The sequence below is a fragment of the Neovison vison genome, chromosome 14 (assembly GCF_020171115.1).
Source record: "Neovison vison isolate M4711 chromosome 14, ASM_NN_V1, whole genome shotgun sequence".
Classification (NCBI taxonomy): Eukaryota; Metazoa; Chordata; class Mammalia; order Carnivora; family Mustelidae; genus Neogale; species Neogale vison.
In genome coordinates this window covers 26,895,450-26,918,024 of record NC_058104.1, presented here as the reverse complement: position 1 = coordinate 26,918,024, position 22,575 = coordinate 26,895,450, and the positions used below count along the sequence as shown (strand labels likewise).

At 45.1% G+C, this 22,575-nt stretch overlaps 1 protein-coding gene across 5 annotated transcripts in view; it reads right to left on the bottom strand.

Annotated features, from left to right (window-relative positions):
- The window catches only part of MRTFB (myocardin related transcription factor B), a 184,610-nt gene that overhangs the window by 65,751 nt on the left and 96,284 nt on the right, over nucleotides 1–22,575 (bottom strand). Inside the window, exon 1 of one of the 5 annotated variants that reach the window (XM_044233090.1) lies at nucleotides 10,284–11,186. The exons of the other annotated variants lie outside the window; for them this stretch is intronic. Coding sequence (XP_044089025.1) covers nucleotides 10,284–10,404 — 121 coding nt within the window. The 5' untranslated portion in view covers nucleotides 10,405–11,186. Of the gene's footprint in view, nucleotides 1–10,283; nucleotides 11,187–22,575 lie in introns of those variants that run through there. 5 annotated transcript variants of the gene reach the window in all.

Sequence of the window (22,575 nt, the reverse complement as noted above, 5' to 3'; positions counted from 1 at the left end):
CGGGGAGGGGGAGGACGGGAATGAATGACTTGAAGGAGAACGCACAGGAGAGGACCCGGCCGTAGGTCCCCTGAAGGGGTTCCGGGGAACACAAAGACTGCTTTTGTGAAGAGATACTTCCTCTAGGACAGCAGGAGGATAAAGAGGATTGGGTAAGGCTGGGGATCTAGATTTGGTCTAGATGTGCAGGGATTTCCCAACGACTGCTGTTATTTTCTCAAAGGAGGAGGAAAGAAGGCGACTTGCTGAAAGTGAGAGGAATGAAGGAAAGATTAGTTCGAGGCCAGTGAAGAAGGAGGTTTGACTGTGAAGAGCAAGTTGGAAAGAGAAACGCAGTTGTTTGTTACCGAAATGCTCCCACTAATAATGGCAACAGCTTGGGGGACAGAAGTCAGTCAGGAAACTGGCAAGTCACTCACTGGCTCTGAACTTTATCGTTTTGATCAGAGAAAAGACCACAAGATACAAAATTAGAACATTTGGCAGTTCTTCCTAAAGCTCATTATACAAAGTCTTAGAGAAGAAGAGTCGCAGCCTGGAAATTCCACTTCTAGGTGAACTGGAAAGAACGGAAAACGGGGGCTCATCCTCACACACTCACACACACGCGTGCGTGCGCAGAGCAGGGAACAGTCCAAGTGTCTGCCATGAATGAACGGTAAATGCTGTGGCCTGTCCGCACGATGGAATGTTCTTCAGCCATAAAAAGGAATGCGGCTTTGACACCTGCCATGACACGGATGAGCCTGGAGAGCACTATCCTCCGTGGAGGACACAAAGGCCACACAGTAGATGGTTCCACGTATGTGAAATATCCAGAATTGGGAAATGCAGAGACAGAGTTCAGACGGGTGTCAAGCAGGAACTGGGGACGGACCGGGGGGAGGGGGCATGGGAGGCACTGCTTACCGGACACAGGCTTTTTTGGGGGGTATGAAAATGTTCTGGAACTAGAGGAGTGTTTGAGCAACCCGCTGAATATACTGAACGCTTCTGAACTGTTTAAAATGGCTAAGTTGAGGTTACACCAATTTTACCTCAAAAAAAAAAAGCAGAAAAACAGACTTTAAGAAATTAGTAACTTGGGTGGCTCAGTTGGTTAAGCGAATGTCTTTGGCTCGGGTCATGATCCTAGAGTCCCAGGATCGAGTCCCGCATGGGGCTCCCTGCTCAGCGGGTGGCCTGTTTCGCCCTGCTCCTCCTGTCCTCTCTATCTCGGTCTCGCTCCCTCCAATAAATTAATTTAAAAAAGAAAAGAAAAGAAAAGAAACTAGTAACTCAATAATCAAATTTCCCATTTCTTTCATCTCTCACTAGCCCTCCACCACCATCATTTCATGGACCACTAATGATGACGTCATCTTTCTGTGGTGTGATAACTATAGCAACAGCCACGTTTTATATTCCCTGTCACGGTAAATTCTACGTTTAGCTGGAGTTGTTTTGGCCTCTCTTTCCCCTTCTAGATGATAGCTCTACATTCTAGCACCTTCTACAACGCTCATAATATAGAACCTTCAATAAACATGTTTTAATTTTGTGTAGTATACTTACAGTATATAACAGAGCTTTTTTTTTTTTTTTAAGATTTTATTTATTTATTTGAGAAAGCGTGAGAAAGAGCATGAGAGGGGAGAAGGTCAGAGGGAGAAGCCACTCCCCATAGAGCTGGGAGCCTGATGCGAGACTCAATCCTAGGACTCTGGGATCATGACCTGAGCCGAAGGCAGTTGCTTAACCAACTGAGCGACCCAGGTGCCCTGGAGTTATATTTTCTAAGGAAAGAGAATATCGTGTCAAATTTAAGAATAAGTCAATGGAAGAATTTCCTATGGGAAAGTGCTTATCATGGACAGAACCAAGACTGTTTCACTTTGTTGCAGGAACTTGAGGCTTAGGGTATTTTTGAGTCAGTATCAGAGGTAGAACACAAGATGCAAGTCCAATTATGTTGCTTTAAAGGGTATAAGAAGATTAGTAAGGGAAGGTGAAGGGCAAGGGAGTAAAGGAAACCATGAAAAACTGGCAGACGCTAATTTGTTTTCATCTCCACTCACAATTAATGTAAAATTCATGATCCATTAAAGAAGGGAAAAAGCACTTAAGCACTCTCACAAAGGATAAAAAGTAGCAACCAAAGGTCACGGACCTCTGGTGATATTTTCAGGGGTCAAATATGCCAGTTCTAAAATAAGGTTCTTCTTTAAGTGATTCCACAAAATAGAACACAAAGAGGCCCAAAATAAAATGGTGGTTTGTCTCATGAGAGGCACACTCTGCGCTGATGGAAGTCAGCTCCCTTCACCAGCACTTCCTTTCTGGAGCGCAAGCAGAGCCACACAGTGTGCCCAGAAATCCACACCTCGGACGGGCCGAAGAGCAAATAGCATTTTGAGTGGGAGTTTTCATATTATGATTGTTTTCCACTTAAGAAAGGGAGACAGCATCAAGTAAACTTAAAACAAAACAAAAACTATGCAAAATAGCGTTTCAAAAAGTTAGGGCTTAGACCGCATAGGAAATACTACCTTTCTTTTCAATGTCAGAAAGTCTACTGTATCCTTAGGAAGTCCACCGGGTTGGGGGACGTGCGAAGAGGCAGGGGGTACAGACTCTGGAATTCTACACTTGCTGGCAAGGAGGTCACGGTCTAAAAGGCACCATTTACCCTCTATTAGGAATTAAAAATAAAGTCAAAATGAGAATGCTAACAGTCCGAGCTCACACACTATAGCTTTCCTGAATTAATCTGCAGCATGAGGTCAGGAAAACAATGTTTCCAACACCCAGCCTTGGAAATTTACAGGCACTTTGATAACTCCATGGTTGGCTGCTGCTTCTGTTACCATGGAAACAGACTGCTAAAAATGGGGCATGTTTCTTTAAACTGATCATACCTTCGCACAAATTCCCTTCTCCTTTTTGTCAAAAGTTGGAATGAATTTAAAGTATGCTTCTCGTGGTGTGACAACGTGATGTCAAGCCAAGGGCCTGACACAGATCGGCAGAGATGACATTAGTCTGTGGCAGCCGTACAGAAGGGTATTATACATATATGCATTTTAAACATCTCGTTTGGTTAAAAAGTGATGGAAATAAAGTACACAGTGACATCAAAGCAAGTGTAACACAAATAACAGGCGCTTCAAAAGCAAAATCAACCACTTAACTGCTTCATCACCAGCATGTGAAGAGGTTAAAACAATATTTGATTTGTTTCTTAGAGACAATTGATTTCTAATCTGTAGGACGATGCTGGCTCTGCACCCAAACTTCTAGATTTGTTAGCGTCTATGGTTCTGAGAGAAGATACTATTTTTCTTATTTTGGAGGCAATCAGAAATTCTATATTCCACTGCCGCATCAGAATTTCAGTGTGTAGCTCTAGGTGAAGGTGCTGACTGGTAAAAATTCCTTCCTAATTCTTCTAAGATGGGAAGATGTATGTGGCATAAAAGACTCAGAAATGTCTTAACATAAATGCCCAAGGCAGCCTCTCTGAAAAAAAGGATAATTGACAATGAAACAGGAAAGCTGTGAAATATTATTTACTTCCAATTAGCAGGTGCTACTTTTTTGAGGTTCCTGATCCTGACTTGATAGCTTGGCTTTTTTGCCCACTGTGTGGATTCAGGAATGGGACACACACACACACGTGCGTGTACCTACCTAGTTACCCGCATACACACATGCACACAGTAATCTGCTCACCAACACAAGAGAGAACAGAGTGGGCTGACCTATGTGCTGTCCTCGTGTCACAGCAACTGCACATGACCGTGCAGAGGAAGGCACGGGGTGCAGCCTGTCAGGCCAATGGACTAGTGTGGGCTGGGGAGGGAGAGGCATGCTGGGAGAAGAAAGCGATGGAGGGACAGAAGTGTAACCTGCTTCTGGACATAAGGGCCTGGCCTCCCTCATGGAGGGGTCTGAGTGGGTGGGGCGAGACTGGGAGGCAGTTCCACGTCTGTCCGCTTGAGTGAAGACCCCGTAAAGACCATATTTGGGGAAGAGGATGCAGGCAAGGGTAGTGGCCGTGGTGAAACAATGCTGTGGTGAGAGAAAGATTTCTGAGGTCGAGCTGACAGATCTGGTGACAGGAACCTGGTGGCAGGTTATGAGGCGGAGATCAGGCATCAGTCCCACTGAGGTTCCCAGCAGGAGCCAACGGGTAGACAGAGGTGTCCTTAAAGGTGATGGGAAACTGGAGAAGTCTGTTTCCCGGGAAAAGGAGGCCCACTGGAGCTGCCAGGGACGTAGAGGGCTACAGCACATGACAGAGGGCTGGCCTGCAGGGGTGTCACCCTCTCATTTGGACCAAAGTACACATGGGTTTCTCCTGTGCTGTTACGTATGTGCAAGTTCTACCTCCTATGTTATTGTTCAGTTGCTCACTTTTCAGGCTGTGAACTCCCTGTATGTTGGCATGATGCTGAGTACTCAAATTCTGCACAATGAAATTATTTCTAATAAAAAAATTAAATTATATAACTTCATCTCAAAAAGAGCATTCACCCATTTTTTTTTTAAAAACACTGAATCATGCCTGGGAAGAGGGATCTTTTACTTTTCCTTCATACCTATATGTTATTTTAATTTGTTATAAGGATCACATCATACGCTTCTGATTTATTTTTTTAAAATGTTAATTTGGTGACACCTCACCATATAACACTTTGAATTTTGTAGAACACTGATAGAACGCGAAGAAAGAAAAAATTCCCAGAGGAATCAAATGAGATGTTGCAAAACTCAAGTGCTTTTTGCTCAGAGAAGGCTTTGTAGCTTTCTTTATTTCTACTGCCCACTTGTCCCTTTCTCCCACCACAGCTCAATAAATGTATTTTGGTTGAGCGGACAGCACAATCACGATCTCACTACTCCATTTTGTTACCTCTGTTGCTTACTTCACAGAAGCTTAGAAGCAGCCTATCAGAAAAGGGAGAACTGCCAGGTTTTGGCAAAAACCAACCCATAAATAACAGTGCTAGTCATCTAGTAATGATCTAGGGATCATTCCGTGCATGGATGAGTAATTTTACACACCTTGTCAGTGACTTAATGCACTAATGCATCCCACAGGGGGTTATGAGTTTATATCTGAATTATAAATTGTATCTGAAGGGAGGAGTTCAGATTACACTGTTCAAGAAGGCAGAGAAGCAGATAATACTCTTTAAATACCTGTTGCATAATATTAATGTGTCCATGACATGCAGGACACTGGGGGTGAGATACAAAAATGATCCACATGAGGATTCCATCCCCCAAATCATTACAGTGTAAGAGTGAAGACAAAAATGTATGCATGTCACCGTGGCAGAAGGTAAAAGGTGAAGAAGAGATGCAGACGGAGTTACTCAGAACACGCCTGGGAGAAGAAAGTGTTTTTAGGTGATAGCGTCCAGCGATTTTCTTCAGGAAATGGCACCGGGACTGAGTTTTCAGCGACTTTGAACCTGCAAAGCTGGGGTGAGAGGAACGTGGTGGGCAGAGGTGTGGAGGGGAGAGGGTACGGCAGCGCTCTCTTTCACGGAACTTTCCACACTGACAAAGTGTTTTATAATCTGCACTGTTGGGCATGGCAGGCACGAACCACATGTGCCTAATGTGATGATAGAGCTGAATTTTAAAAATTTTATTTCATTTTAACTATTTTAAACAGCCATATGTGGCTAATGGACAGTGTGGGGGAGTACGTATGAGATAATTTCCAACATGTAGAAAAATTTGGGTAGTTTGGTAAAGGTATTTGTTTAATCTGTTTTCCCCCAGGCTAGTTGGCTCAGAAGACTTTGGAAAAATGTGCACCTTTTTCTTAAAAAGGCCTACTACAGCCATGTCCCAGCACACCACGTTAATCTACTCCTCTGTTTACTCTGCAGGCTACCATAGACTGTCACATACTTTATCTCAAGTGTTATTTACCAGCGGGGGACATAAGTGGGAATATGGCCCCCAATTCCGTAACTCCTCCTCCTATTCCCACACCCATGGGCTGAGCAGCACAATGAAAAGCCCAGATTCCCGAAGTCACTTCTCAGAGGACAGCTGACTAGGGCAGCAGTCTAATCCGCTTTGGGCTGTGTGCTGAGCAAGAGATGCCCTCTGGTTAAAACACTGAGTTCTGGGGCAGTTTGTTACAGCAGTAAGTGTTAGTCAAAGTAAAATAATACACAGCCCAGTTTTCTTTCTAGGGTTTTTATTCTCACTGTAAGAGACTTATTTAATGTGAACAACCATTTTCCTCTTTAATTATAACTACCTGGTAGCACTGGTGTTATATATTTCATTATCTTAATAATAACTCAGATTAAACCACTTATCTGAATTAAATCACCTCAATTTCTGTGATTCGCCCTCAAATTTTCTAATTGTTAATTCTTTGGTTGTCAAGTCAGTGTTCTCTACTATCCATCCCTAGTTTTAGACCCAGAAATTAAATTTAGATCTCATCCATGTTGAATGCAATTAGAAATGTTCACTTTCTATTGTGGACATGCCAAAAGTGAAGATTCCATACTGCTGCTTTGACAAAGTAAACTAGTCTAAGAATTCTCTACCTTGAATTTGATCAGGAGAATTCATGATATTTATTTTTTTACTTAAAAGACTGTATTTGTTTATTTGACAGTGAGCGAGACAGACAGACAGAGAGGGAACACAAGCAGGGGGACTGGGAAGGGGAGCAGGCTTCCTGCTGAGCAGAGAGCCCAATTTGGAGCTCAATCCCAGGACCCAGGGATCATGACCTGAGCTGAAGGCAGACGCTCAACAACTGAGCCACCCAGGCGCCCCAAGAATTCATGGTATTTATTGCTATCTTCACCCAAAGCCGCTAATAATTAAATTCTCCCACTACACACATGGGTTGGTATTTATCAGAAAGTTTATACAAGCATTAACAAAACTGTGAGGTAACAGGCTTTGTTATCCAAACAATTCTTTGGTATGGGATGACAACTATTCAGAGGCTGTTCACACTTGGAACATTTTCTTCTTAAATTTTCGATAGATATTACTAAATTTTCTTGTTGAGGTGACACAGAAACTTCTGAAGCCCATGATTATTTGCTAATAGAAGTCTGCTTTCCCCCTAATAATAATTCTGGCTAACTAGCACTGTCAACAGTAACAGGAATTCTGAAATATCCCAACGTAAGTTAGTAACAGGGCACCTTCTTGAGCAGTGGGCTGGACTGGCAACCCTGACAGCAGACACACGTCAGAAACACCAGAGAGACCAAGCTTTGTCCATGTGGTGAGAACGAATGGACCAAAATTTAGCCTTCCTTCACTACCTGGAAACTTGCGTTCTTGGTATTTAAAAAAAAAAAAAAATTGCACAGACTCTTCTTTCAAACAAACCCAAACCCAAACCAATGTTGCCAAAAAGGAGTGGAGGACTAAACACTACTGATGTGAAATATAATGAATATTTGTGGCGTCGCTTAACACATGAGGCATCAACCATTGGACACTAATAATCACTAGTACATTTGTCTCTTCTGACAAATAGCACAGGATCTAATTAGACTCTAGTGTGTTTAGGTGTTTCCACAACCACTGCTCTATCAATCAACTTTCACGGATTAATATAACGAATGTACGGTCCATGGCCTAAGAGCAGATGAAGCTTCACTGAGGACTGTCCCCAATCCCAGTGTTGTGTTCTACAAGTCTGCTACGCTGACCGCTGCGACTTGTCGGCAGGCAGCGACAGCGACACAATTACAGGAGTCCCATTGTTGCACATGAATCTCCTTATTTTTATGCCACTCCAAATTTTAAAAAAGTGCTTTCCGCAAAATTTCTCTTCCTTTTTTCTGTTCTAATTGAACCCAGGTCTAATCTCTCTTTCAGCATCACTAATGGGGAGGTAACAGATCATCCTTGATATCTATGGGGTTTTTGTTTGTTTTTTCTCTCGGCCCTCTCTCTAGTGGAAAGTGGGTAGAAATACAATCTGTGGAGGTACATAAAGCAAAACCATGGTCAGTGCAACTGTCCTAAGAGTGATTTCACTTACCCATTTCTGTGGAGTGTTTTAAAATATGAAAGTTCTCTTCCCTTACCTCTTTATATGTATGAATTTATTTATCTATTTAAAGATTGTATTTATTTGAGAAAGAGAGAGAGCAAGTGAGCATGGGGTGGGCACAGAGGGAGAGGGAGAAGCAGACCCCCCACTGCGCAGGGAGCCCAACGCAGGGCTGGATCCCAGGACCCCGAGATGATGACCTGAGCCAAAGGCAGAAGCTTAACCGACTGAGCCACACAGGTGCCCCTATGTATGAATTTATGTGATTTTATATGAATATAGAGAAACAATATTTCTCTATAGCTGTAAATTTATAAGGAATTTTAAAAATGAAAATTTAAGTAGAAGGAAAAGTAACAAAGGGCTGAAAAAAGACAAGCAGAGGGATGACAAAGTGGCATCAAATTGGGCATCTCATAAAAACAGTATGAAGTACATGTTGCTTCTCGTTCCACAAATGAGGAGATTAAGGCTCAGAGCAGTGAACCTGTCCAGAGTCACGGGGCTCCAGAATGGCGCGGCTGGGACCCGATCCCCAGTACCTCTCCCTTGAGAGCCCACGCTCAGGCCCTTTGGACACTCGGCTATCACACAAGCATAAATGGGAGGCCCGGTCGCAATGGTTAGGGAAACAACCCATACGTTACATAATCATGTCAGCTCTGCTCTGCTGTCCTCGCTGCTCATGCCTCTAGCCTGCTTCCCTATTTTTAATCCTTGCTTCCCTGCTCCTTATCCTACTCGGCGCTTGTGAGGACTCTGTTTCTTTCCCTGCTTCAAATGTAAGGTACAAACCAGGAGCTTAACACCTGGCCATGACTTCAATGATGCTTACATAATTAACTCTTTGTTGTTTTTTTTTTAAGTTAATGATTTAAAAACTTCAACCTCCCTCAGGGACTCTCCAGAACGTGTCCTAAAAACTCCACCAGTATTGATTCTCCAGGAATCCGCAGGAAGGCTTGCTGTGAGCAAGGAGAGGCGACCCCATTGTTTGCTTCCTGGCAACAGCTATTTATACTTAATTGTGTCGTTTGTTTGGACCTGGATGTTTTCTCTGCCCATACCCAGAAGTAGTTCAACTCTAAAAAGTCCAACTATTGTTTCTTCTTCTTATCTTTCAAATCTGTAACAATCTCTATCATCACATTCTCATAGTCTAAATGAGGAAAAAAAAAAAAAAAAAATATCCTTTTGGAAGAAGCAGCTCAAACTGCTACTGAGGCAGGTAAGTCCAGATGTGCTCTCTGGGTCTCCAAGATGAGCAAGGGCGAGTGAGAGGTGAGGGGTGGCTGATGGCAGGAGCTGAATGCAGATAAAATGTTACTGTGGGCTTTTGTTTTCCTCCCAAGGAGCCCTAGAAAATCAAATTCCAAAGTAACCACGCATTGAGAGGGGGTGACCTTCATTATCTCAAATTCAGGAAAAACTTAATCTCTGTAGATCCCGAATTTCTGAAACCACCGCCCTTGGTCTCCAGCTGCTCCAGTAAAGCACATGAACTGGTCTGACCACTCTTCGGTATGTGCCACGACAGGGGACAGCACAGCTCGTACCTTTGGCCATTTTCTCGAATCAGTCAGGGAGGTACTGTGCAGTGGCCACCGAAAATAATGGACAGTATCCTTAAGCTTATTTTTTGCCTTGTTAACAGACCACAAAACCAAGCAATGTGTTTTTAAAAGCAAAACAAAACAAAACGATGCAATGTGCATTACGACCAATTAAACCAACCATTTAAAGATATCATTAAGAAAGCACTAGCTACCTTCCTGGTTTTAAACAATAAACCCCATAAACATGTCAATTGGAAAAGAAAATAATTTTCCCGGAATCATGCATTTGTAAACCTAAAACAAACAGCGCCCTGAATGCTACTGAAAAGGAAGTGGCCTCTCCTGGGGGTGGGGGTGGGGGGCCAAAAAAAAAAAAAATGGAAAGAATGAGAGAATATACAAAATGAACCTGGAAAGGTTTCCCTGAAACCAGGACTGGCCTCCTAAGTCCCCTTCCTGTATTAATTATTGCAAAATCCCTGGAGTTCTATCAGTTAATGAACCGCAAGCTAGAAAGAGCCACCGAGAACGGCGTTAAGCTTTCGTTTCCAAGAACTTAGAACGTGTGAGGTAGCCGAGCGAACAGAGAGAGCAGACACACGGCACGGTCCGCAGACAGACACGCTCAGCCTGGCTGACGCGAACACGGATTGGGTGCTTGTGCCCCCGTGCACAGACACACTGACCTTCCTTGAGACTTTTCTGGTTGCTCCCCTCAAGGCATTCCTTTTCTTTTAAGGGCTCGAAATCCCCAGCAGTTAAAATCTCTGGGAAGCCCTGTTGCTGCTTCTTGGAGCTATCGATCATGGTGAGAGGCTTCTGGAGACCGGCAGCATCCAGCAGGAGCGAAGCGCAATACGCCGAGCAGCAGAGACCAGCGCTCAGCACGCTCTGGTCCCCGGTCCCCCGTCCCTGGATCCTGGGTTCCTCCTCACAAGACCCCGGTCGCTGGGCAATTATGTCATTAAGCAGCCGAAGGCAGCCATTCCCATTCAGTTCCCAGCCTGACCCGCAAATACACTCGTGCTGCTGGAAGCCCTCAACTCTCTCCCACGTTGGGAGGCAGAGCCCCAGAGGCACGATGCTGAAATCCCACCCCTTTTCCCAGCCAGCCCCCTTCCCCTTGCCATTCCAGCTTCCCCCGCGCGCTGGGTACTTCCAGCTGCAGTTTGATGGTCCGAATCATCTGACAAACACTGAGTCAAGCAGTTAAAAATAAATCCTGTAGTTGTTAAAAGAGAAGACTTTGCTGATACCTAAGAAGACAAATTGCTGCCTGTGGTCTCTCGCCGGCTCTCTATAAACACACCCGCAGGCTGTGGAAATACTTTCTATCAGCCAGACGAGCACATTCATTACTCAGTAAGTTCTCCCGCTGCACAAACGGCGCAGTCTAGGGCATCCGAAGGAAGCGGGTCTTCTCCCAGCGGAGGGACCGCGCTGCATAAACAAGCCACCAGCGGCCCTGCCTAACGACCGGGACGCTGAACTCCCCAAGTTCTTTTGTGGCGTCCGGCTCCTCCTGGCAGAGCCAGGGCTCTTTGTAACAGGGAAACGTACTGCAATTGCGGCTTTCTGCCGTCACCGGTCCGGACCCGAGCGGCAGTTTCCCTTTGTGCCACTAGTCGGCTGGCCGAGTTAACATCGCCATGATTGTTCCGAGGGAAAAATCTCCCTCCCCTGTATTAAAGGCAGCGACAGCAAGAGAGCTTCTGTTTCAGAGCCGACTCAACCGGCGGCCAGCCCAAGTCTGATCTCACGTGGGCTTTCGGCCACAGGCACCCCTCCTGCCCGCCACGGACTGCTGTCCCCCCCGAACATGAGGGACGCTATGGGAGGAAATCTCTAGGGATGGCAACGCCAGGCAAATGCGGAGACAAGCCTGTCTGTAGACCCAGCGAATATATGTCCACCCATAGCTCCTGCCAAAAAGAAGCTTTTTTTTTTTTTTTTTGAAATGGCTCAAAGTATGCACCTTTGCAAAAGGGTTCCCAGAAAAGCCATGCGAGGTTGTTAAGAGCGGTAGATGGAATGTGTTTCCATGAGGGCTACGTTTGGTTCACTTTTTTAAATAACCAACATCTACCAGAGTGCCTGGAAGACTAGTTCTCAATAAATACTTGTTGCACGATTAAGTACATGAATTAAAGCAGGAGAAGCAGCAACAGGAAAACTTAATTGTTCAAAATTCTAAAGAAGTCCTCCATCCATGCCCAATAGTCAGTGATTTTAGGTGAAAAAATTTTAGCTAGAAAAGTCCAGTATTGCTGTCCCCACTGAAACACAGATGGGAACTGGATGAGGATTCTGTCCTTTGTCCCTGGTTCCGGGGCTGGTGTGCACTCAACCCAGACTGTTCTAGAAAGATAGCGATCTACGCTTCTCCAGCATCTCTTGAGAATGGGATTACACAACACAGACACGGCTCTTGTCAACTGAAATTCCTTCTGAAGCAATGGAAGCCCAGTGCTGGGAGTCCACACCCCCACAGGAACAAACAGCACTGGGCTTATCATACTACTCGAAAAGGCGATAGAATGCTCTGCTCCTTTCAGATCCCAAGGCCTCTGTTCTACACTGACTGTTCCTGCATCTCTGAAGGAGGAATAAAAGCCTTTTTGAGGACATTCTTTCGGTCATTCACCTTTTTCGCAGTTTGGCGAAGTTTATCTCCCTTACCCCCAAGAGCCCCTTCTGACTGCGATGATTAAAGGTACATTCTAGCCATTTTACAGACCAGGACCAAAGTCAAAGAGCAGCTGCGGCAGGTCTGGAGTTCAGCCAGTCTGAGTTCTCCGAAGCCTGAGTCTCTCCCCTATGCAACACTTGCGGTCCTCCAGAACATGCTCAGTCTCCAGGCTTTAGTCTGATCCCGGGGCAGGTTTTCACAGCAGAAGCCATAACTTTTATGGCCTCCCAGTAATTCTGCTCCTCGTGAGGGAGAAGGTGAGCCAACATAACCCTGCTCAAATGCTTTCATGAAAGCACTTCCACTTTTCCGGAAACGAGAGCAGCAGCGGCCAACTTGATCCAGCGCTTGCAGGGTGACCCAGTCTAAGTGCTTTTCACAAGCACTTCATGTGTCCTGCTGCCGGGCCTGGGGGTTCAACATCATCACAGTTCACAGAAACCAAGGCCTTGAAATATTGACTATTTTTGTCAATTGACTGTTTTTGTCAGAAGTCCCCTCCCATATACGTGGTGGCCAGCATTCCCAACAGGGGGCCTGGCTTCAGACCCCACATTCTTAATTACTTAGCAAAAATAACAACAAAAACAACAAACCCTAATATTCTCTTTCTCAGCATGCTGCTTTTTAAACCCCACTCAACTGTGCTGAGGCCACAAGTTTAGAAACCTGGGTAGATACAGAACCACACCAGCCACTTCTAATTTTTTAGAAAAGAATGGCTGTGTGCGTGTGTTGAGTATGTTAAAAAATAAAACAGTTCTCTTTTAAGGATCATCTGTAAGCTTATTATTTTTGTATCTGATAAATATAAAAAAATTTCAATAAGGAAACACATTGTCCTGCTGTGGGTTTATATCTAAAGTCTTGTCTCTGTAGTTTAAGAGAAAAAAATAATTTAGTGGTGAATATGCCTGAAAGAACATTTATTTTGGTATTTTTTAAAATGTGAAATAATTTCAAATTCACAGAGCATTGTTTTCCTGAACCATCTGTAAGAAGGCTCTGACATGACATTTCTTTACCTTAAGCCCTCCGGTGTATAATTCCTACAAACAAGGACATTGTCCTATAATACCCCTATATAACCATCAACATCAGGAAATCAACACCAATTTATCACCATCTAATCCAGAGACTCCACTCAAGTTCCACTAATTGTCCCAACAACATCCTTTAAGGCAAAAGGATCCAAACCAGGATCACGTACGGCCCTGAGTTATTTCAAGTCTCTTCAGTATTCCTTCATTTGTGAACAGATCCTCAGTCTCTCTTGACTCTTCCTTCCTTAAATTGTGAAGATTACATACTAGTTATTTTGTAGAATTGCCCTCAGTTTGAGTTTTGTGGTGTGTCTTCGTGACCAGACTCCAGTTACGGCACGAATACCACGGGGCGGGCGGGGTGGGTTCTCTGCATCCTATTGTGTGGGGCACAAATCCAGTTCATCTTCTAACTGACAATATTTGTTTTGATGAACGGATTAAGTCAGTATTGGCCAAGTTTCTACATTGTAAAGTTAGTTTTTCTCTTCGTAATGAATGATTTTTGGGGGTTGAACTATTTGTTACTTAGGATGGTCACCAAATGGTGACTTAGAAAATTCTATCATTGCTTCTGCGTTCATTAGAGGCACATCTCAGTGTAAGGAGAACCCCCACCCCCGCCCCATGTGGATTATAGCACCTACTTCCATCACCGTGGACTCACGGATTCCTATTTTATTCAGTGGGTGACAGCATGTTCCTACTATTGAGTCTGATGCTCAGATTATTCCAGATTTGACTAGTGGGAGTCCTTTCCTGCTGCCTTCAGCTCCTCTGAGTGCTGGATTACTTTCTGGTACAAGGTATTCCAGGCTCATCTGCTACCTTCCCTGCTCCGCTGAGAAAGCAAAGACTCAGTAGCAGGTGTCCTCACTGCTATGAGGGTGTCAGCGTTCCCAGGCCTCCTCTGTAGGAAGTCAGGGAACATGTCTGTGAGTTTGTGTGTGAACATACACGCACACACACTTATGGTTTTCTGTATTAACATATGTAAATGCAGATCTATATTTAAGTATGTACATCTGGACTTATTTATATACACACATTGAAAACCATGAGTTCACCCTGATGCCTCCATTTCTAATCCAGCCCAAAGGTTCTTTCTCAGCTTCTCTCACGTATTTGTAACCCTTTTCTCCTCTAGGGAGAATCTCGTCTCCGCCACCCCACTCACGGATGCCCTGTTCATCCCACTACTGTCACTGCTGTACCAAACACTATGCAGATGTCTCCTCACCCCAGGTGGGCTCCGAAGCCCTCCGCAGATCACTGCCCCCACCCCCACAGGGCAGCTGCCTTGCTCACCCCCCACATAATGTCTTTTGGACTGAATTAGGGATGAAGGGAGGAAGGGCACCTGCGTGCTCTCTAAGTGAAAGCGGCCCACAGTTACCCCGTGAGCTGCTTGCAGTAGCTCTGTCCTTGCTCCGTACTCTGTGTACGACATCTTCAGTGTCGTTTGGCTCTGCCGTCACGAGGGATGTGTAACTTCAAAGGATAGGTGATTAAAGTCACTTTGGCTAGGGTAAATCTGCTTCCACAGTGTGTGTGTGTACATACACCCAAAAGGGCTGTTTTCCTATGAAAGAGAGTTCCATAAATCAAGTCAATTTTCCCAGTACTCCAAGCATAGATACTTAATAAGCGTGAGAAAAACTGTATGGCTTGGAGACTAGGAATAATCCAGGAAAGGCTTCAGGGACTCGGAACAGAAACAAACACGGCTCAAGGGACCTACACAAGAACTTGGCAGTCTCACTCTACGCTCACAAAGCTGCTGATAAAAAAGATATGGCTGGGATGACGCTGCACTGGGGTAAGCACCGACCTGAGAACATCACCAACTACGCACCGTTTCACCAATGTAAAAGCATCCGAGAGAGACAGAGACGATAGTAATAGCATGGAAACAGACTGCTAAATATTGAGTTGTGCTTTTCCTATAGCATTCCCGACACCGGACTGAGAGAAGATGCCTCTTCTTCTCATCTCCTGCATCTTGGTACTTGGAACCAGGCCTTCCAGTAGCCCTCCCAGCGGAGCAGACGCAGGCCCCTTGTGAGGTTGCCTCCACAAGGCCGGAGCCCCTGTCACAGAAGCCATGCAGAGGAGGGCAACTAGACCGGACACATTTTGGGAGAAAAATGTCAGTCCAGATTACACCTCAAGTTTTCCCCAAGGGTGCCGTATTTTTAGTAAAATATGTATTTGAGCCTTAATTCTCCCTCCTGTTAAAATTATAAAAACACTATACAAATATTCTATCTTCAGACAACTACTAAATGGTTATGGTAAATCTCAACAATTTAATAATTACTAAGCCCAACTTAAGAATCCTGATATTAAAACTTTTTTTTTTCCCCACAAAAAAAGACACAGTGTGAGTTCTGACATCAGACAGCGTATCTTAAAAGCCCTTCGTTTTTGTTCCTTTTTACATACATGGGAATTGGGGTGCCTGGGTGGCTCAGTGGGTTAAAGCCTCTGCCTTCGGCTCAAGTCATGATCTCGGGGTCCTGGGATCGAGTCCCACATCAGGCTCTCTGCTCAGTGGAGAGCCTGCTTCCCCGCCTACTTGTGATTTCTCTGTGTGTGTGTCAAATGAATAAAGTCTTAAAAAAAAAATACATGGGTACCAAACTGTAGTACTTCCAATAGAAACAGCCCTATGGAAACCACTGTTTCAGGAGAAGGGACGCAGTTTTCTGTTATTCCTAAGAGATGAGATTTTGAAGGGCCAGCAATGATCTGAACGACCAAGCGCTACAGCGTAACCGAGTGCGCAACAGGGCGAAAGAGCCCGGTGAGTCGGCGGTAAGTCGCGCCTCCGGTCATCTTTCCGGCCGGCGCTGCTGGGTGAGCTCTCCCCTCTCTGAGGCCGGGACCTGCGCCTTGGCCAGGCATCCAGGACTGGGGCGGGACCGTCCACGGTGCACTGACCAAGCTGTGCTCCGAGGGAGCCACGAGAACTTCCTGTGCGAAGGGGCAGACGGCCGGGGAGGCAGAGGAGCACATCTCCCCGCTCCTTCTCAGTCAGCCCGTGCGTCCCCACGGCACCCCTCCATCGCAGGGCTCCGATGGCATGCGAGTGACCAGGGCCGCCTGTCTCCCCAGTCCCCTGCCCACAGCCTCAGGACAAGTCACAAACACATGACACAACACACTTTGTCAGCGTTCAAGGGGTCCTTTGAATCTTTTCTCCATTTCTAAGCTTTGTCCGTTTCTATGACCACAGGCAGACTTACGAGAGCCAGCCAGCCTCCGAGTATGCCTCTTGGGAGTCGTCTTCCTCGGACTCTGAGTTTCAGAGGGCACGGGAGAAGGACAGACGGAAGGGAGGACTGAAAAGTGGGAGAGGTCACATCCTAGCAAAGAGGGGAAGATGCGACGCTAAGTCACGGTCAGTGTGACGGTGGGGTAAGAAAACTGTCCGCGGGAGTGTTTCTTCACCGTTTTTTTCCATCATCGTCCCTATGGCCCGACCCTTTCTTACAGAATTTTTTCCTCATCACATTCCACGAAATTTCCACACCACAGATTGACGACATGTCCGTTTCCAAGCTGTATGCGCCTTACACATGAAAGGTGTGATCTTTTTGTCTCTCCCCCAAGAACCAATCTGTGCTCCTGTTGAGAATGCTTAATCTACAAGAGGGAAAAACCAACGTCTCCTGTGTTGCTGAGGAAGAAACTGTAAGGTAGTAAGAGTGAGAGTGAACTGTAGGCAGGAAACCCTCCACGAGAAAATAACAAATGCTCACCATCTGGGATAATGAGTTTTTTGATCACAAGTGGATTTAACGTATTTCTTGTGGACCTTGAAGATCTTTTGATCCTCAGCAGCTCTGGGGTATGGGAAACACGTACTGGCATTTGTTTTATTTAAAAAAAAAAAAGAAGGAAAGGAAAGAAAAAAAAAAAAAAGAAAAGAGAAACACTGCAGTTCAGACATGAAATAATGTATTTTGAAGCCACCCCGGTTAATCCTGGCTTTCTGACTCCAACATCCTTTTCCCAAAAGCAAAAACCTGTATGGCTTTCTTTCTTTTTACTCAATTCCCACAGGACTTTCAAAGGCACGTAATTAAGAAAAACCAGTAATTTAGTTTCAGGGGGTGATAACATCGCAGATGGGCTTATGAAGGTGGAGGCAGGACGGTTTTGTGGAATGCGCACGACTTCAGAGGTCAACGTGATTCGACGGTGAGAGCCATGCGATCCTGGAAAAGCAGCGCCATCTCTGTGCCGTGGCTGCCTCGTGGGCAGAAACGCATGACGACCTCGACAGGACAAGAGCTGTTTGCCGTGAGTGTGCAAACGGGGGAGCAGATGCATATGAAGTGCCCGGCACAGGCACGGCGCGCGCTCCGCACGTGGCGAAGTCGGGTCGGACTCGGTCCCGGCAGGGTCTCCCTGGCCTGCGGCCTCCGTGGCGGCGCGTTTGCCGGGTTCGGGGCCCTGCGGCGCGCCCGCGTGAGTGCAGAGCAGCTCGCTAAGCGCGTGCGCGCCCTCCATCTTCACTGGCAGTACTTCACTGGCAGTGGGGGTGACAGCAGCGCGAGACTAATAAAAATGAAGTCTTCTAGTAATTGCTGGAAACTTAAGTTTGTGAAACGCTGCTTCATCGCTCAACTCCAATGGGGTGAGGGGACCCATTTACTCTGCTGCTTGGCTTCCACTAGGTCATCCTGGGCAACCAAACATCTGCCTTTGTTTCCCCCATCCGACTGGGTGTCCTGCTTGGCCACCGTGGGAGTCCTGACAGAGGCGGACAAGATAAAAGAGGCAGGACGACTACCCAAATCTAAGACCAAAGCAGGTCATGCCTTCACACCTGCTCCCTGATGTCTCCTTGGTCTCTAATCTCAACCAGGACACGGTTTCAGATCATTTCCATTTTCCTCAAGAGCCCACTGTAGTACCAGCCTCACACCTTTCCCTGCAAGCAGCGTGGGCCCCAGATTTGCTAACACTGAGGTCTTCAGACAGAAGCGCTACTCCACCTTCCCGCTCCCCTTCCGGCTCCTGTCTTTGGTGAAGTCATCCTTCTTCCTGTCAAGGGGTGTCCAGGCACTTGGCTCAGGGCTGTAGCTCCTTCGCATCTACTTACAAAACCGATCAGTTCATTAGGCTTCTCCTCGAGGATCCTTTGCACTCACTAAGATACCTGCACATCCCCTTGTACTCCTAAGATTCTGACCATTTCTAAATGTTCTCCCTTATTAATCTCAACCTTTGCACTGGGGCCAACCATTAACTCTGAACACCCAGCAAGGCCCCCATGAACACAAATCCTGCCTCTGGATCATCACGCGCTTTTGCTTTCTAAATGGCACTTCCTAAGCGAGTTTTCCTTCTGCAGTCGAGATATCTTGATTCTAAGGTTATCTGCTATACTTATACTTGAGGACTAACTCACCTATGATTTCATAAGACAGTCCTTGCTTGACTTTAATGGAAAATCAAAAATTTAAAAAAAAAAAAAACCACAACAAAAGCAAATGGCAAGGGATGAGCTCGCCTAGACCTCAGCAGCATCCAGCTCCAGACCCCACACCTCAACGCCATCCCATGCTGCCGTACTCATCTTTGCAGCCTCGGGGCCCAGGATACTCTGACTGCGGAATGAATGCTGCCTGCATAAACAAATCAGTGTCACTGGACCAATCGAAACTCATCCGGGCCTCTCCTCTCGTACCGAATTCTGCTCACATTTCTTCTCTTGGCATGCAAGTCATCCGGGCTCCATCCCCTGATTTCCTGAGCGGCATTACTAACCCTGACATGGTCCTTATGCTTCAGCTAAATCAAGTTGCTTACTATCCCCTAAAATGCTCTGAATTTTTCCTGCCTTTACTCAGGTTTTTTCTTCTGCCTGAAATTCTCCATCTCTGGTGGAAACGGTCCTCAGGCAGTCTTCAGGAACTAGCTGCAGTATCGATCACTTTCAGAAGCTTTCCAGAATGTGCCTCAACACCACTAAAGAGTCAGGTCTTTTTCCTCTGCTCCCTCTGAACGCTCCTGGTACCTGTCATGGGAGACTAAGCCTTCTGGAATGATAATGAGATGCTGCCAATTCTGGTCACTAACGGTGATGGGTCACTGACTGTGTCCTGAGCACGAGCGTCATGCACGGTCCTGAGGGCTTGAGAGGCGCTCCCTCAGATCACTCTTCTCAAGAACGCCATCCGCTACTGTCCCCAGCTTACAGGGAGGCACCAGGAGGTGAAGCAGCCTGTCCAGCTACACAGCTTTTAAGGAACAGAAGAGAGATTTTTAACGCAGAAAGCAGGCTTCAGGCTACTAGCTTTTCTCCATGGGTTCTGTGAGAGAATTAAGGTCTCATGCCCAAAGGTGTCCACTGTATTAACTTCTCTCCTATGTGTGGAAAATGGCATTAGCTATGTCATCCTTGGGATAATTGAGGAAATAGTCACTCTAATCATATTGGTAGGAATTCATTTTCTCACAGAACCTGGCTGAGAGAGACTGCGTGTTTTTAACTACTGATACTCTGCACGTTTCTGATATCCCATCCCCACATTAGCAGATTTCACAAGCCCTCAAAAGCTGGAACTTGATCTCATCCAATTTTTTATTTCCTATGAGATGTGTTCTGGTGTTTTAATCATGTTCATATGGTCAAGCCTCTCCTTAATTGACTAAATCCTTACGTTCAGCAGCCGAGGCTGGGTGACGAGCATTTTCCTTAAAATAGACTTAACACTACCCACCACATTTCTCTGGTTGTTTGACAGACACTTAAAATCACTATTACTAAGGTATCAAGACAGGAAGACTCATCGATTTAAAGTGTGTATTTGTGGCACGTTTTGATGGAGATTTAGAGCTGTGAAATTATGGTCACATTTGAGATACAGAGCATTTTCTCTCTGCAGCCTTCTTCCTGCCCCTTTGCAGTATATCTGACTGCCACACCCAACCCCAGGAAATCACTGATCTGCTTCCCATCACGAGAGATTAGTTTGCTTGTCCTAGAATTTCAGGTAAATGGAATTATACAATATGTAGTCTTTTGTGTTTGAATTCTTTCACTAAGATATGATTCAGATTCATACATGCCGTTGTGTGTATCAGCAACTGGTTTCTATTACCAAGTAGTAATCTAGTGCATGAATAGATCACATTTTGTTCAAACATTCGTCTGTTGATGGACATGTGGATAGCTTCCAGTTTTGAGCTACTATGAATAAATATGTTATGAACATTTATATATAAATCTTTGGGTAGATATTTGTATTCCCTCCCCTCCCCCCTTTTAAAAGATTTTATTTATTTGAGAGAGAAAAAGAGAGCATGAGAGAGTGAGCAAGCACAAGCTGGGGGGAAGAACAGAGGGAGGGGGGAAGCAGGCTCCCCACTGAGTAGCCTGACATGTGGCTCGACCCCAGGACCCTGGGATCATGACATGAGCCGAAGTCAGATGCTTAACTGACTAAGCTACCCAGGTGTCCCTGAATTCCTTTTTTTTTTTTTAAATATAAAGGCTTGGTTAGATAGTAGATGGATTCTTAGCTTTTGAAGGAACTTTACTGGCAGCTTTATTTTTATTTATTTATTTACCACAAAACCAAAAGACAATCAACAGAATGGGAGAAGATATTTGCAAATGACATATCAGATAAAGGGCTAGTATCCAAAATCTATAAACAATTTATCAAACTTAACGCCCAAAGAACAAATAATCCATTCAAGAAATGGGCAGAAGAGATAGACCTTTCTGCAAAGAAGACATCCAAAGGCCAACAGACACATGAAAAAGTGCTCCACATCACTTGGCATCAGGGAAATACAAATCAAAGCCACAGTGAGATTCCACCTCACACCGGTCAGAATAGCTAAAATATTTTTTAAAAATTTTTTAAAGATTTGAGGGAGAAAGAGCACACGTGTGCATGAGCAGGAAGGGCAAAGGGAGAGGAAGAGAGAATCTGAAGAAGACTACATGCTCAGCAGGGAGCCCAACGTGGGGCTCGATCTCGTGACCCAGAGATCATGACCTGAGCTGAAACCAAGAGTCATATGGTTAACTGACTGTGCCACCCAGAAGGCCTGGCAGCTTTATTTTTAAAAGCCCAAAACAGCAAATAACCATGCATACACAGGTGACTGAATGAATAAATTTTGGTATACAATGAAATACTACTCGACAATAAAAAAGAGTAACACAATACGCATAAATCTCGAAATCATTATGCTGACTGAAAGAAGCCAAATGAAACTGAGCACTTTATCTAGGACTCTATTTCTAAAAAAAATTCTAGAAAACGCAAACTAATCTATAGTAACAGAAAGCAGACAGTGGTTGCCTGGAGACTGTAGTGAAAAGAGGAGTGGATTACAAAGGGGCAGGAGGAAATTCTTAAGGGTGATGAAAATGTTATCTTGATTGTGGTGGATTCAAAATTCCTTAAGTTGAATACTTAAAATATGTGCCGTTTATTGTACATCAATTACATTTTGATAAATTCAAACCGAAAACCCACAACGGTACTTATGGGAACAGAGAAATTCCTTCATGTTAATGACAATTTTGAAACAGTCTCCCTTTACAAAACTTGAATGCAGCAGATTATTTATGTGGGTGTCTAAAAACAACTGAGCCACAGAACTGCTCTAAAGAATCTTAAAAACAACAACAAAACTCTACTCACACTGACGGGCCCTTTCATCTGTTAAAATAAATAAACTGAATCCCGTGTGTTGTGACTGAGTGATTTCTCAAACGTGTGCCAGGGGCGTGAGCTGGTGTGCAGAGACTACTGAGCATGTGTGAGTTTGGTGAACTGGTATGTGTTACAGACCAGGATGGGGGTTGGTGGTAGTGACCCTGAACACAGAAAACATGGAATTCAAGTTAGAAACACTGCACGTGACACAGAGGACACTTCTTAACGCAAAGCGCCATCATGAATGACGCATCTCTAACAGCGACGGCCACGCACCGATCAACAGAGCTGCCGTTACAGACTAAAATGAACAGGGGAGCAGTGGGATGCCAGCAGAAACGCAGGAGGAAGAGGAGACTTGAATCTGCCTCTCAGCACAAGACAGATGAGGCAGACAAAAATAAGAAAGGACATACAGCATAACCATTAAGAAGACCTCAAGGCGTTGTAGTGAACTTTTACTGGGTGACAAAGGAGACACCTTCTCAAACTACACATGGAGTATTTTTTAAAAAAATCACAGATTAGGGCACAAAGAAAACTTCAGCAAGTC